Source organism: Aspergillus karnatakaensis, assembly GCF_047715665.1.
Source record: "Aspergillus karnatakaensis strain CBS 102800 unplaced genomic scaffold BJY04scaffold_29, whole genome shotgun sequence".
NCBI classification, from domain to species: Eukaryota; Fungi; Ascomycota; class Eurotiomycetes; order Eurotiales; family Aspergillaceae; genus Aspergillus; species Aspergillus karnatakaensis.
This window is the reverse complement of record NW_027395741.1, coordinates 310,796-325,058: the sequence shown is the minus strand read 5'-3', so window position 1 is coordinate 325,058 and position 14,263 is coordinate 310,796. Positions and strand designations below refer to the sequence as shown.

At 51.4% G+C, this 14,263-nt stretch overlaps 8 protein-coding genes across 8 annotated transcripts; 3 read left to right on the top strand and 5 right to left on the bottom strand.

Annotated features, from left to right (window-relative positions):
• Positions 1-190: 190 nt before the first annotated feature.
• Positions 191-1,624, top strand: BJY04DRAFT_191148 (SDR family oxidoreductase). The gene has a single exon (XM_073711601.1). The coding sequence runs from the start codon at positions 242-244 to the stop codon at positions 959-961; it is 720 nt and encodes a 239-aa protein (XP_073570461.1). The 5' UTR covers positions 191-241; the 3' UTR covers positions 962-1,624.
• A 330-nt stretch (positions 1,625-1,954) lies between these two features.
• BJY04DRAFT_219116 (NAD(P)-binding oxidoreductase) lies at positions 1,955-2,673 on the bottom strand (the record flags this gene model as incomplete). The annotated part of the gene is made up of 2 exons (XM_073716497.1): positions 1,955-2,467; positions 2,524-2,673. The coding sequence occupies 2 exons, from the start codon at positions 2,671-2,673 to the stop codon at positions 1,955-1,957; spliced, it is 663 nt and encodes a 220-aa protein (XP_073570460.1).
• Positions 2,674-4,146: 1,473 nt separating this feature from the next.
• BJY04DRAFT_219115 (uncharacterized protein) lies at positions 4,147-4,561 on the top strand (the record flags this gene model as incomplete). Its single annotated transcript, XM_073716496.1, has 2 exons — positions 4,147-4,261; positions 4,368-4,561. 2 exons carry the CDS (start codon positions 4,147-4,149, stop codon positions 4,559-4,561), a joined length of 309 nt encoding a protein of 102 aa, XP_073570459.1.
• A 275-nt stretch (positions 4,562-4,836) lies between these two features.
• On the bottom strand, positions 4,837-6,326 carry BJY04DRAFT_228275 (homocitrate synthase; the record flags this gene model as incomplete). The annotated part of the gene is made up of 4 exons (XM_073718804.1): positions 5,969-6,326; positions 5,850-5,917; positions 5,207-5,796; positions 4,837-5,153 (listed from the first exon to the last, which is right to left on the bottom strand). Exons 1-4 carry the CDS (start codon positions 6,233-6,235, stop codon positions 4,837-4,839), a joined length of 1,242 nt encoding a protein of 413 aa, XP_073570458.1. The 5' UTR covers positions 6,236-6,326.
• A 371-nt stretch (positions 6,327-6,697) lies between these two features.
• BJY04DRAFT_219113 (oxidase ustYa family protein) lies at positions 6,698-7,753 on the bottom strand (the record flags this gene model as incomplete). The annotated part of the gene is made up of 5 exons (XM_073716495.1): positions 6,698-6,722; positions 6,782-6,986; positions 7,043-7,309; positions 7,368-7,487; positions 7,555-7,753. 5 exons carry the CDS (start codon positions 7,751-7,753, stop codon positions 6,698-6,700), a joined length of 816 nt encoding a protein of 271 aa, XP_073570457.1.
• A 578-nt stretch (positions 7,754-8,331) lies between these two features.
• Positions 8,332-8,647, top strand: BJY04DRAFT_219112 (uncharacterized protein; the record flags this gene model as incomplete). Its single annotated transcript, XM_073716494.1, has 2 exons — positions 8,332-8,567; positions 8,626-8,647. 2 exons carry the CDS (start codon positions 8,332-8,334, stop codon positions 8,645-8,647), a joined length of 258 nt encoding a protein of 85 aa, XP_073570456.1.
• A 1,012-nt stretch (positions 8,648-9,659) lies between these two features.
• BJY04DRAFT_191145 (uncharacterized protein) lies at positions 9,660-10,680 on the bottom strand. The gene has a single exon (XM_073711600.1). The coding sequence runs from the start codon at positions 10,366-10,368 to the stop codon at positions 10,114-10,116; it is 255 nt and encodes an 84-aa protein (XP_073570455.1). The 5' UTR covers positions 10,369-10,680; the 3' UTR covers positions 9,660-10,113.
• A 227-nt stretch (positions 10,681-10,907) lies between these two features.
• Positions 10,908-12,578, bottom strand: dprC. Its single transcript, XM_073711599.1, has 3 exons — positions 12,099-12,578; positions 11,265-11,855; positions 10,908-11,206 (listed from the first exon to the last, which is right to left on the bottom strand). Exons 1-3 carry the CDS (start codon positions 12,513-12,515, stop codon positions 11,057-11,059), a joined length of 1,158 nt encoding a protein of 385 aa, XP_073570454.1. The 5' UTR covers positions 12,516-12,578; the 3' UTR covers positions 10,908-11,056.
• Between the last annotated feature and the right edge of the window lie 1,685 nt (positions 12,579-14,263).

Genomic DNA, 14,263 nt, shown 5'->3' with positions numbered 1-14,263 from the left:
AGACCCCTGGCCTCTGGCGCAAGGCTGGTGAGATGATCTCATACAACGCAGTTTAGAACAATGTGGGGCGTGGTTGGAGCCGGGGTAACTGACTCTCCTCGCTGGCCGGACTGGGAGACTGCCTCCCCGAGTGGAGGGGTCGGATATCTATTTAGAGCTTTAGCTCCTAATCCCTCTGTATATAAAGCACATCTATTTCACTCTCATCCGAGTACACTCCAACCACAACTCAACAGCCAACATGCCCACCTACCTCATCACCGGAACCCGCCGGGGCATCGGCCTCGAGTACGTCCGCCAGCTCTCCACCAACTCAGAAAATACCATCGTCGCCGTCGTCCGCAACCTATCCGACGACCTCACCTCTCTCAAAGCTATCTCCGAAAGACCCGAAACAAAAGCCAAGATCCTCCTCGCAGAAGCCGACCTCACAAAGCCAGCCTCTATCGCCGCGCTCCCCTCCCAACTCCCCACCGACCTGCGCATCAACACCCTAATCCAAAACTCGGGGATCCTCCGCGAGAGCTCCCGCAACGAGACATCCCTAACCGTAACCGCAGAATCCCTATCCGACCACTTCACAACAAACACCATCGGCCCCATTCTCCTGGTCCAGTCACTCCTCCCCATCCTCGCCCCAGGCGCAATCATCGCAAACATCACCTCCGGAATGGGAAGCATGACGCTCCTTTCCAACGGAACATTCCCGACAGCGAACCCGGCGTATAGTATCAGCAAGGCGGCGCTGAATATGGCGACCGTGCAGCTGGCTAAGGATCTGAAGGGAAGAGCGGTAGTCATTTCGATTGACCCTGGGCATGTAAAGACGGAGATGGGCGGGCCATATGCCTCGATGGAGATTGGGGATAGTGCGGGCGCAATTCTAAAGACATTGAGTGGGTTGAAGGAGGGTGACAATGGGAAATTCTTCCAGTTTGATGGGGCCGAGGAGCCGTGGTGATTTGTTTTCGCTTTTCTCACGGCATACAATGAAGGTTCTTCAGGGGGGCCATTGGGGGAGGTTTACTAGTCTGATAAGATCATATCTGGTATGCAAGCTCCTCGCCTGCTTGCGCAATTAGACCAGTGGCACTGTGAATGTCCCTAGAAGCATGGGTTTATACGGTCGGATGGATACACACGTGGAACTGGAAGTCGAGAGTGGAACGCATCTGCTTCATTTATATTTTCTATTAGACCTAGTGGATACTAGAGGATCCCTCTCAGTAGACTATGAACAGGCGAGTCCTCCTCGGGGGTCATGCATGTTATGCCGTGTTTTCCCAATCCACGCGCCTCTACATATACCACCAGATACTCACTATTGGGCATTTGATAAGGATAGGACCAATATCGAGAGAACATTGTCGATTCCGTCAGGTACATGTGGGTCTGGGTCAGACAGAGACCATTATGATCCAAGCCAAGGTCATCAGAGCCCCGATATGTCAATTACATTCCTCAAATAGTTCATATACCACTCTAGCAATCCATAATTGGTGGCCTGTCACCGCATTCAGATACGCGCTATAATAACGCGACGGGCTATGAGCAATGGTTCTTATCATAATCCATCGCAGCACTTAGCCACCAGGGGACGCACCGCAATCTCCGCTACAAAGCCTTGTTCGCAATGTCTAGATTAACCCGGTAGCACAGTTACACGCGGGCCACAACCGTAATATATGGATCTAGTTAACAGCTAGATGCCTCTAGTAAGCGGCGGAATGCTCCTGGCACGGTGAACAAACCGCAATCCCTCAGTATGCAGAAATAGAAACCAAAAACATAATCTCAACGCGCTAGCGGGCGTTTCCCGACCCTTGCAATCGGCACGGCGGCAGTAGAGAACTCTTGTTCAATCCATATGCCACAGATATTACGGCTCTCATGGTAACGAGTCTGCTCCTGGAAATTATACTAACTATACACAAAGCCATAAAGGCCAACAACTTCACGCAGAAGAAATACAAGGCTTATCTCCCACATGCTCTGCCATTTCCAGCCCCGCCTGCTCAACCACCCACCTCGCCAAATCCACCCTATTAACCCCCAGTCCAACCTTGCCATCGCCCACATACCCCTGCACAATCCTACCAGGCCCCTGATCCTTCAAAAACCCCACACGGAACAGCGTCCAATCCAGACCACCCGCATGCTCATCAAACGTCCGTCCTACATCAACAAGATTTCTCCACGCACTGTTCCCAAAGAGCCAGAGCATGCCCACCAGCAATCTGCAGGCAAGGCTGAACCTGTCGTTCGGATGGGTAACGCTGAACGTGCTAAGCGCAATAATCCGCTCCACGCCCTCCTCACGTATAAGCTCAAAGACGCGCCTGTAGAAGCTTGGAAACGGCGAGTTCTTGATTTTTGTCCCTGACGGTCCTAAAACGGAGACAATCACGGTTGTACCCTTGATCGCCTGGCGCAGTTTGTCGACGTCATCTAGAGCGCCTTCTGAAGTCTACTTGCAGTATGAATAAGCTAAGATATATGGTCTGAGGGGATAAGTGATCGTACCGTGATCAGTGGGTTCTCTGCATGTTTTGGCAGCGTTCGCCGGCCGTAGATCTTGATGCTCCAGTTATTATTAAGCGCTTCTTGGACTATAAGCTGTCCCGTGGGACTTGAGGCGCCGAATATGAGTATGGATTTCGGTTCCGTGTCCATTCTGGTGGACGTTGGGGTCAACCTTATGACCGGTGTGCAGATGACGACAACAGCGATGGTAATACCGCCAGGGGTTTGGGAGTTGTTGAGATATTGAGGAAGAGATGTTTCAAGAAAGTGATCAGGGTTTCCCCTGCTTTCTTTATGAGCCTCCACGCCCTTATCCAGTTGCCAATCCTCGAAAAGCCTCTAGGTTTAGCGAACACATTGATATCGTGCTAAACGAGGCTGCTGGATCCCGCTACCCATCGTGATTCGTACAGGCGCAGGTGGATACCTAAATCAACCAATCACACCTCCTTTGCGTCGGTATGCGTCCGCTAGCGCGATCTAAATCAACCATTCTAGAATCTGGACCCACGCATAGAGGCTCGATTCTTACCTTGAAAAGGAGACTGGAGCATGCTGGTTGGTGCGTGGATCAAGGTATGATTTGCTGGATATAGAGGCGGTTGTCTCTCGGGACTACAGGTATGCACACCGACTGGAGGAGACGACGCCTTGAACCAGGGTAAGCAATCCCAGCCGAAAGCCAAGGAATAATAAATAAAAGGTAATGTTTTGCTGCTCAACAATGAATGGCTAGCTTCTGGATGGTATAATCATTTGGTCGTTACATGTGCTTATGCATCATGGATCAGATTGGCCATTGTAGGTTGGTAGAAGTACTCGCTTTGACCGAACTGTAGGATATTCTGGCCAGTAGCTTGAAGGTGCGATACCCTGCTTCAGGCCATCACTGACTAAATTTGGTCCGCTACAGGTATCTGGAGAAGCGATTTTCTCTTGAATGCAGTGATATCGCTAGATAGTCCCTTGATTTCTCGTAGAGAGTGTGCAATTTCGCAAGCGGGAGTGTTAGAGGAAAGTAGGTACTAGTAACTACAGCTAACTATAGCCAAATAGCCAGAGAGGTGAAACAGACAGTGATTCCACTCCTGATAAATGCCCTATAGCTGCCCAATGCTGCGGAATTATGGTCAGTGTTTCAAGGGAGCCAGTCAAACTTGATCCATTGATCCATTCATTTTCATCGCCATCAATACACCACGTAATTGTCTTGCTTAAACAGCCCCGAGGCGTCCCGCCTGTCAACACCGGGTGTAAGAAAAGAATGAGTCGGGACATCATATGAGCTAGGGTTGAGAGCTTGTGTATGACTGAACCGCCATCCCTCTTGTTGTTCGGCTTGAGCCATATGTCAGTTGGTCTTGGATAAGCTGATCCGAAAACTTCGGTGGCTTCGGTGGCTTCGGTGGCCGTGCGCAATATCTCGAAATCAAGTCGTCAGCTCCGAATGTCGGACGACGATCACAGCATATACCGCAATGATCAGAGAGAGCACATGAAATATACACCAGGACTATAAAGACTCTACTGCTAATCACCCAGAAACAAGACAATTCCATTCACCAGGTATCAGACCACCCCAGGACAACCGACCAACATATCCAGCCTATGAAACTCTTCAGGATGAAGACCATCTACAGCCTTCTTACAACCACCGCCATCCTCAGCCTCGCAACCGCCCAAGGTGTCTGCGACCAAGGCTACAGCTACTGCGGACACGTCCTGAGAGACCAATTCGGTGCGCATCTATCCATGCACTCCCCAACCTCATCGTCATCAACAGACTTACCCCCTTATCCACTCTACCATTTAAGCGTTTCGTGCACTAACAGGATACAATCTAGGCTGGGGTCGAGACGACCTCGTGCTCGTCGCCGACGTATCGAACGCGGCCACGGGCGACTCCCTCACCGACCCCTCGCACGCAATCTTCTTCTGCTCGGACTCGTACAACCATCTTGTCTTCGTGAGCGATTGTCGCTATGAGTGTTGGTATGGAGAGGCGGGTGTGAATACTGCTTTCTGTTTCGTTCCCTAGAACCTAGCCTAACTGAGATTGCTCGGGGCTTGGTGTGAGGCTGGAAGGAAGAGAAGGGGATTAGACAGATGAATTGCCTGATGTATGCAGATTATGGGTAAAGGGCCAGGGGCGAGACGGGGTTTATACTCTGGTTGAGGTCGTTCTGTCCGAATTGAACTGAGCATAGCTGGATGTCGCACCTTCAGCAGTTACGCCTTTTCTTCCTCTACATGTGATGAATCAGCGGAAGAGATAAACCAACTTGTATGTGCCCCTGATAGAGTTCCAATAATCTACACAGAGACTGCTTCCACTCTTGTCGCATCACCGCTGGCTTGTCCAGAGTCGGGATTCCGATAATACGCCCGAATAATGCTATCGGCGTCGTCGATCGCCAGCGGCCGAATTTCAGCCAAAGCCTTGATCTTTTCCGTACATTCCTTACACTGCTCGTCCGTCATCTCGATATTCATCTGCTCCGCCCTAGACCTGATAGCATTCCACCCAGCCACGCGAGAGGTGAAGTGAACATAAGCGCCCATACCAAAGTCCTCCGGATTAACAATCTCGTAAGTACTCGGCTCATTGAGGATCGCCTTCTTGTACAAGCCTAGTACGTGTTAGCCAACAGCCCCCAACATTGATACCAAGGGAACCACCCACCAGATTTATGCGTAAACGCGCAAAACCCGGTAATCGGATTATTAAACGGAATATTAACCTCCACAGCCTCCGCGACCAGATCCTCGACATCCTTAATCCTCTCAAGTCGATACTTCCCCTTCACATACTCCGGATGCGTCGCCACCATCCTCGCCATCAACCCTCCCAACGGCGTAATCCCATTCCTCTCCCCAATCCCCAGCACAGAGGTATCGATATGTGTCGCGCCCGCTTCCAGCGCACAATACGCATTCGCAATCGCACACCCAGCGTCATCATGGAAATGCGTCTCGATATCACAACTCACCACACCGCGGAGTACACGTATAAGTTCATAGACCTGGCGCGGTGACGCGCACCCGATTGTATCTGCGACGCCGACGCGGTTGACGCCCAGCTTGTCGACTGTGGTGTAGATATCGAGGAGGTCGACGAGGTCCGAGCGGAAGGAGTCTTCGGTTGAGAAGCGGACTTCGAGGCCCGTGGACTTGAGGTAGGTGATTACTTCGATGGCGGCGCGCTTGATGTATTCCATGCCTTTGCCGTGGGAGTGTTGCTGCATGTAGGAGGAGGTGCCAATCATGACGTTTCTTTTGGAGTCAGTTGGAGAGGACGAAGGAGTTGGTTTGTTGGTATGACTTACACCCCATCAACACCGGTTGCGACCGCCGTGCGGGCATCGTCCATGTGGCATCGGATGTGAGCGAGGACCTGGAGGAGTTAATGCTGTTGAATCATCTGGAACTCTAGTGACAAGGGTACCTTTGCCTTGAGTCCTAACTTGCAGATAGCCTCGCAGTCCAGCCGCGACTGCTCGGAGGCGCTCGGATTCGTGAGCTCGATGTAGTCAACGCCAAAGTCATCGACTGCCTTTGCTATCCGGATCTTGGTGTCTGTGTCGAAGAAGGCGTTCGCGAATTGTTCGCCCTCTCGGAGGGTTGTTTCGATGATCTTGAACCGCGAGACATTGCTTAGCAGGTCGCTCATGTCTTGCCCGTATGGGCGGCTCTGTGTCGGATTTGATTGCATCTTTATCTTTAGCACGAATTGCTGTTTTGTGTCAATGTTGGGGTGTGTTTGTAACAGAATTATGGTCTAAATATGCGTTCTCAATTTCTGGAAGTGAGTCATTGGAGAATTGAGTCACTGTCGACGATCCCCCTTCAAGACCTACCTTTCTCCAACCATCGACGTCACGGAGGATTTCCGATGCTGAGGATATCTTATTGGCTGCCCGGAGAAATTCCGAAGCTATCACCGGTATATCCGAGCTATGCTCTACATATCCGGTTGACGACTGTAGTTTGCCAACTGTTACCACCAGCTTGGTAGCGAAACACTCTAGGCTCCACAGCAAAAATGCTATATCCGGTGCCTTTGACTTTTCTAGACGTTCTTGTAGGTAGCTTAAAGGTGACCCTGCTTTAGCTTCGCCTTCTCCATGAAGACCTAATTTGACATATACCGTACTCCTTGTCCAAGTACCCCAGTTTACTCAACCAACGAAGATTCCTTGCTTAGTTTGCTTAGTAGTCGTATACCATTCCACAATACCTCCACCTCGCCCCAACTCACCCATTATGTACAGCCAGCCCCGAGTCCGGAAGTGTATCAACCCTCCTCTCCCTCGCCCACTCCTGCAACTTGCCAAAGTCCCGACACGTATGTGTCGTCTGAGCATTCGGAAGATTCTTCTGCGCAGCTGCATCCCAGGTCCAGAAGATCGTGCTGATGTCGGCTGTGCACGTAATACTTTCGCGCAGTGACTGAATGCAGTGGTCTTATTCGTCTTAGCATTATTCTATTACGGAGCAGGATTGTAATGAAAGGTTATACCTATATGCATCATATGATCATCCTCCGAGATAGTATGATTCATAGGGTATCGATCTGGATAGAGCATTTTGCGGAGGGCGTTCTGCAGCGCGTTATTGATACTGCGTTCAGGCATCGTAATGCCTACCAACGCGATGAAGCTTACCAGGCAGTGCAATTGATGAAAGACATCAAGACCGATGACATATTGGTCGCTCCCCTCTATTTGAGCGGTCTTATTCGGGAGCTTTGCGGCGGTTTCGGCGTCGATGTAGGAGATTCCTATGTCTACGCTTCTTGTTAGTCCGCGCATACAATATCTGGGATTTGTTTGAGAGGAACAAACCATTGTATAGCGCTTCCCAGGCTCTATCGCCCTCGTCTGTAGGCGGGTGGCTGTAGATGGATGGCTCGCCGAAGGGGGCGAACACGACGGTTTTGTATTCGACTGCTTCTGTGGCCGGTGCTGTGGGTGCGATCTGTCAGTGGGGGATTTATGGAGTGGGTGAGTATTTATTTGAAGATGTTCATACAGAAAACACTCTGGTGAAAGGGGGGTGAACCCCGGCGCAGTGACCAATCGCGGATGATCAGAAGGAAAGAAAGGATGGACAGGCAGAGTATGATAGCGTTGGACAGATTGAACCATCGGCGAAGTGATCGAGACTTCCTGATCCTCTCTGTAAGAATACTGTCCTCGAGTAGAGGCTCGTGAGACTCCCTGTCTGCCATGGATCTTGTGCGTCTATGAGTTCGACGGAGTCCCAAATAGAGACCGCGAGACGTGTGCGATTACTATCTCTTCCTAGGGGCGCAAGGCTTTGACCTAGAATTACCAGATTGCGTGCCCTTGGTGATGCGAGTAAGCGGATAGCAGTTATCTCCGTTACCCGAATGCTACCATGTACTGTATGTCTTACTCAACTCCTATCACCTTGCTCGCTATCCGCTCTTTCAAATTCTCGGATAGGGCCTGTCACCGTGTGAATACTGGCTAATGCCGCTACAGAGCGAATAGCGTTTCAGCCTTGCACGCATCTGGAATCATGAAGTAGCATTTCCCATATCGCAGATAGGAAGTCCGAGAGAATCAATCTATCCTGCATGATACGGATGCAACGGTCTCTTCTAATCGCGGAACAGGTGGTCTACGCCAGGTATCCCTGCACAGTTCCCCTCCCGCTACCTTCCGTTGATGGTATAAAGAGGGCCAGATATCGCAGTAAAAGCGATCATCAACGCATCTTCTCTCCATTCTAGTCAACCACTAACCACATCTATACTACCTCTTCTACGACTATTACACAACAATGAAGTCCTCCATCGCCATCTTCACCCTCACTCTCTCCCTCCTCGGCCTTGTCGCCTCCGCACCTATCGAGGAGCGAGGCACCAACGTCGACGCTGCCTTCTCCTACAACGCCTGCCAAGGCTGGACCGGCTCGCCCAAGTGCCCTAAGGAAATCCCCGAGGAGGAGACTGAACCCGAGGTTGAGGTGGAGGTGGAGGTTGACGAAGTCAAGAGAGACGCCAATGTCGATGCTGCGTTCTCTTACAATGCATGCCAGGGGTGGACTGGGACCCCCAGTGCTAAGTGTCCTTAGGGACGGGTATTTGGTGGAGTGAGTATTATTTTACTATGTGAAGTACTCTCGTGATGCAACGCTGACTGGGATTAAGGTGTCACCATGATCTCAAGAGAGGGGGTTGAAGATGGAGCGGGGAACAGCGGGAGTGTGTTTGACCTTTTCCAGTGGATGTCTTATACCAGAGACCTGCAGTCTCAGGGGGTTCTCCGGTAGTTATCGAGGGTCCCTTTATCGCCGAAGCCATATCTAGAAATGAATTCAGGCCTACTGGTTCACTCTGAATAACAAAGATTGGACATTGTGACTAGTAGCTATACCCTGCATGGGTTAACAGGACCGTTTGGTCGGTTGATACTGGAATGCCTACTGCCCTCCAGTCCCTCTAGGTCAGCATGGGAGTAATAGACATGGAGCCACGGACCGCCAGTTGTCAATCAAGATCCTCTAGCCAATAGTCTGTGATGCGATAGACCAAGCCAAGACCTAGCAAAGTAACCCTGCGGAGTTTCAGTTTGCTCAAGCTCGCGTAGGATTTGCCATGCGATGCTTAAGTGAGACCTCGTAACGGACTTCCGGGTGTGAAGCACTTCAAGCAATCCTTTAAGACTCGCTGAAACACGTCCACGGAGTAACGCAATGTCAGGACTACGAGAATGACACCCTGGTAAGTCCCCGATGATCCGCCTCGGGGATTAACAAGATGCCCAACGCCGGTCGGTCTGCCAGAAGGTCTAGAGATGGTCTCTACCTTAGAACGCGCCTCGTCCCCTTCGCACGGACAATACCCCTGCGCACCCGTTTTATATGCAGCCCCCGGCCTCCTGTGTCACTTTTCAATCTTCCCCAGCTGTCAAACTACAAACCCACACTCTCCGTCTCACCTAAGCATTTCTAATAAGCTGAGTCTTTTCTCGGTCAACAATGCCAAGAAGGGTACGCGGATACCAGGCAGGGCCAGGGCCTGTACCCTCTCATTCCGGCTATACGCAGTATGGTCCTAGTAATCAAAAAGAAATATTCCTATCCAACAAGTCAAATTTGATCTACTGCTTCATTCAGCCATTTCTACTATCACGTACTCACATGTCCCAACGCGATGACTCTATGAAACCGCGAACCAGGAGAGACAAATGCAGGGACGAGACAGAAAAACACATATACAGCACTTCCAGACAGCCATACCTCCCTCTACAGTCGACAGTATTTAAGATTGCATTTTGAGCCCAGTCCATGTATCCTCTCAGACAAGGTCAATCCATTTTCCCATCTACCATTTCAACATTCCAGCTTTAGCCCGACCATGCTTCTCTCTCAACTCGGAACGATCCTTCCCTTCGTGAGAATTGCCCATGCGGGGTGGAATTTAACCCTGTTCAAGGGCCCTGGGTATACCCCCTCTCTTTGTTGATAAGCAATGAAATTTCCCTCTCTCATACACTCACACCACCTAGATGCAACCTTTCTGTGTCAACGCAGTTTTACGGTTCTCGTGGCATTAAATCTTTATGCTGCGACGCGAAAACTGCAGGCATGCCCTTTGGTTTTGCCCAGCTCACCATCACGGATGGCGAGAACGTGAACGACTGGTAAGGCAGGCCTTCGAGACTCTGATCTTGAAACTGGTACTGGCTTTCTGACTGTGGTCTCCTGCAGGACTGCTATGGGATTCTCCAATGGTTGCGGCTCATCGCATGAGACGGAGATCTCCTGGAGGCATACCGGCTGTGTTGAGATTCGTTCGGATAAGCATCCATACATCGGGGTATACTATAAGATAGACGACCCCTTGCGGAATCTGGGAGGTTTTGAAGTTGGAGGAGTTGAAGGTCTGGCTGTTGATAATACCAAGGCCGAGGCTGAGACCGAGTAGATGATTGTTTCTCCCTCTGTTTGGAGGCCTGGTTTGATATTTAACGGCGCAGGAGCGCAGATGCTATGATTTAAATGGGCGGACTACTGTCTAAGATATCCTGACCAGCATGATCTATAAAGAGAATTATCTAGCACGAGTTACCGACCCTGATAGTCACTACCTTCCCTACAGTGGCACCGATCAACGATATCATTTGAAACCTACCTGTCGTTGACGGCCTATGGCGTTAGACTTGCGCAAAGCCCCGGCATGCTCGCAATCTATGGTTGTTGCCAGGCAAGTAGTGTACTTAGCGATGAGTCAGACAAATTGAACAAAACTATGAGCGAAAAAAGACATTTATCCCGGTAAAAATGGATGGATGGGCTTTGAGAAGAAGCAGGGACTGAGAGAAGAGAGCTATCGAAATACGAAGAAAAAACAGTTCAGATAGAATCATTGATTATTCACACTAATATACAATCTCAAAGGAAAAGCGCGGTCACAGACCGGATATCAATCGCAATCGCATCATAAAGGCATCATCACATCATAAAGAATACATATCCCGAGGAAGTCCCAGCCCAACGTAGCCTAGTAGCGGTTGCTGCTGTTGAAGTTACCAGAGCGAATCTCATGCTCGCCCTGTCTGGCAACAGCATCATTCTTCGCAACACCATCCTGGTGTCCAAAGGCACTATCGACAGCGGCATTCAGCCCGCCGCGCAAGGACTCGCCCATGCCCTGTGATGGTTATTAGAATACAAGCACACGCTTAGATGGCGCGAGAGGTGGGACTTGCATGGACGTTTGCAGCGGCACCCTTGACGCCCGTGCCGACGTTCTCGCCGGTGCGGGTGGCGTTGGTTTGGCCGGTGTGGTGGGCGCTGTTGGAGGAGGTGGTTGGGTTGTGGCCGACACCGGTGCCGGTGGACGAGGTGTTGGTGTTGGAGTTGTGCTCGGTCTTGTAGGTGCCGGTCTTGCTGTCGACGCGGGGGTCGAGCTTGTTGAGGATGTTGGAGTTGTGGGCTTTCTCGCCGAGGCCGGTGGTGCCCGCGCCGGTGCCGGTGTGAGTGCCAGTGTGAGCACCGTGAGTGCCGGTGGTATCGGTCAGACCGGAGGTGCCAGTGGTGCCGGTGTGAGTGCCGTGGGTTCCGTGAGAGCCGGCGAGGCCAGAGCCAGCGGTACCGGTGGTACCAGTGTGAGTTCCGTGGGAGCCAGTCAGGCCAGAGCCAGTGGTGCCAGTGTGAGCACCGTGGGAGCCGAGGCCGCCGGAAGCAGTGTGGGTGTTGTTGCTGGTGGTGGAGGTAGTGCCAGGGGCGTACTGAGCACGGTTGTCTCGATCGCTGTCAACACGAGGATCGGCCTTGTTCATCATGTTGGAGTTGTGAGGGCCAGCGTTGGTGGAAGGAGCAGTGTTGGTAGCGCCAGGGGCGTACTTGGAGCGAGTGTCACGGTCGCTGTCCACGCGGGGGTCGGCCTTGTTCATGAGGTTCGAGTTGTGAGGACCGGCGTTACCAGAAGTAGCAGTGTACTGGTTGCCAGTGGTGGTGGTCTGAGGAGCGTACTTGGCGCGGGCATCACGGTCGGAGTCGACGCGGGGATCGGCCTTGTTCATCATGTTGGAGTTGTGAGGACCAGCATTGCCGGTTGTGGAGGTGTACTCGTTGCCAGTGCTGGTTGTGCCAGGCGCGTACTTGGCGCGGTTGTCGCGGTCGCTGTCAACACGGGGATCGAGCTTGTTCATCATGTTGGAATTGTGAGGACCAGCGGAGTTGGTGTGCGTGTTGGTACCAGTGTGCGTGCCAGTGTGCGTGGCGCCAGTGTTGGCGTGGGTGGCAGGGGTGGTGTCGAAGGTGCGAGAGGAGGTGCGGGCACCGTAGGCGTTCTCAGCGTGAGCCTGGGCAGGGTCCATGTTGGCACCGGGGTTGCCAGAGCCGAAACCGCTGTTTGTGCTGTCGACGGTGTCAACGCGAGGGTCGAGCTTGTTGGCCATGTGGGAACCGTGAGGAGCGGCGCCGGTGGGATTGAGAGAGTTATGGCTGAAAGACATGGTTTTGGTTGTAGTAGATGCTTCGTTTGATTGTTGTTCTTATGATTGATTGTGTTATTGCAGTGTTATTGATCGAGGCTAAGGGAGAGGTGTTAGAAGGAGTTATATAGGGCTGCAGGGCTGAGGATTGGTGGAGATGACGTCAGGGTGAGCGCAGAGCTGTCACCCCTACGGCTACGCAATTCTCCACTCAACGTCTCTGTTTCTATTAATTCCCCTTCCCCATACTGGAGGAGCTGGAGTAAATGACATCAGGCCCAGATTCTAAGCTGTCCCATTACGCGCCAAATCGTCATGAACCTCTTCGGCAGTTACTCGCAGCCAATGTGGTCAGAGCTCCCAGGCAACAACAAAGCCAGAGCCCTGTGGCATCTCATGAGGATCGCCGTATGATGGAATTGCTGGCTCTTCTGCAGCAATCTTTGCTTCTAGGTCTGCCGATCCGGTCGATTAGGTGCTTCGATCTGAAGCTCAGCTCTTCTCGGAGAATATCTTCGGACGACTCCCGTTATCTCTCTTCCACTGTGACGCGGCGTCGTGTAGATCTTGAGGTCTTTCAGATACCAATCTAGGGTTCACTCTCTTATGACGCAACACACGGATGTATTTTCCTGGCTCAAGGTACAATCAATCTCCTATGTGGAGGTGCGGGAGGGGTGGGTTGATGGAAGAAAACGGCCACTGTGGCCTCTTGGCAGGGTACAGGTACGCAGTCAAAATGGTTTGACTCATAAGTCAACTGTTCAGACAAGGCGTCTCAATGAGTCTGCTCTTACACTACCTCAAGGAGAGGCTGGTGTTGACAAACAGCCAAGTCTTCCCCATGCACCCGAACCAAGGCAGCGCCGTGACACGGGATATCAGATCCGCTCTTAATCTATCTGCTGGGACGCGAATCACCCGTACCATGTCTGTTGATCAACGCGAACCAAGGGTTATTACCTCTGTATCACAACAAACAGAATCCTTGGTCAGAAAGCATAGCGGCCAAGGTATGCCTCTTCCACCTTGGCGTCGTCATCCCGCCAAGAATGTTTACTCTTAGTCTCTTACGTCCCTGAATCACCGCAATCAAGGCTTGATTCAGCTGTCTCATACTGCCCATGGATCTCCCAGCGATCAATGTCCACATTTACCCGTGGACGTTAGCGGAGTTGAACATCCAAGGTTTCCTTGCAGTTTCCCTCGAGTCTCGAGTGACTAACGGTCGGATCGATCCTCGGTGAGTCGAAAGTCATCTACAACGATGATATTCCTGCCTGGGGGTTTTATTGCGATATCGCAGTACGACGACTGACAGCGCTCACCTTACTTCATCCCTCCTCAGCCTAAGTCTGCAAACCAAGCTCATGATCTCGACCACCACGCTCTGTCATAGCCATGAAACCCGTCATTTCCTCCCTACCGATAACCGTAGAGGCGTAGAAAATACCATGTCTACGCTTAGCACAGTCTCAGATCCTGATCTAGACATTTTTTTGCAGATTCCCTGCTTTCCTGGGGAACCGAGAGCAATTCCTCAGGCTACTGTGTCTAGTACGGAGTAGTTCTATCTCCATTTATCCCACTCCTTAATGGCCCTTGGCTTATCTGCAGGAACATTAGATTACCCTGTTCTCTCAAACCTCGAGCCCGTCCTTTTGTCTAAACGAAGTGATGGTGTAATTAACCTTCTGACGTGCAATGATTTGAATAGAGTATACACAAATTCCCAGATAGTTCTCCAATTTTTCATCTATTTACTAGTA

Coding starts and splice junctions, on each gene's coding strand:
- dprC (XM_073711599.1), bottom strand. CDS start 12,515: ATGTCTTTCAGCCATAACTCTCTCAATCCCACCGGCGCCGCTCCTCAC. Junction 11,856..12,098: donor CCACAACCGGCAATGCTGGT/CCTCACAACTCC, acceptor ACCAACGCTGGC/CCTCACAACTCCAACATGAT. Junction 11,207..11,264: donor GTGCCGCTGCAAACGTCCAT/GCAAGTCCCACC, acceptor TAACCATCACAG/GGCATGGGCGAGTCCTTGCG.
- BJY04DRAFT_191148 (XM_073711601.1), top strand. CDS start 242: ATGCCCACCTACCTCATCACCGGAACCCGCCGGGGCATCGGCCTCGAG.
- BJY04DRAFT_191145 (XM_073711600.1), bottom strand. CDS start 10,368: ATGTATGGATGCTTATCCGAACGAATCTCAACACAGCCGGTATGCCTC.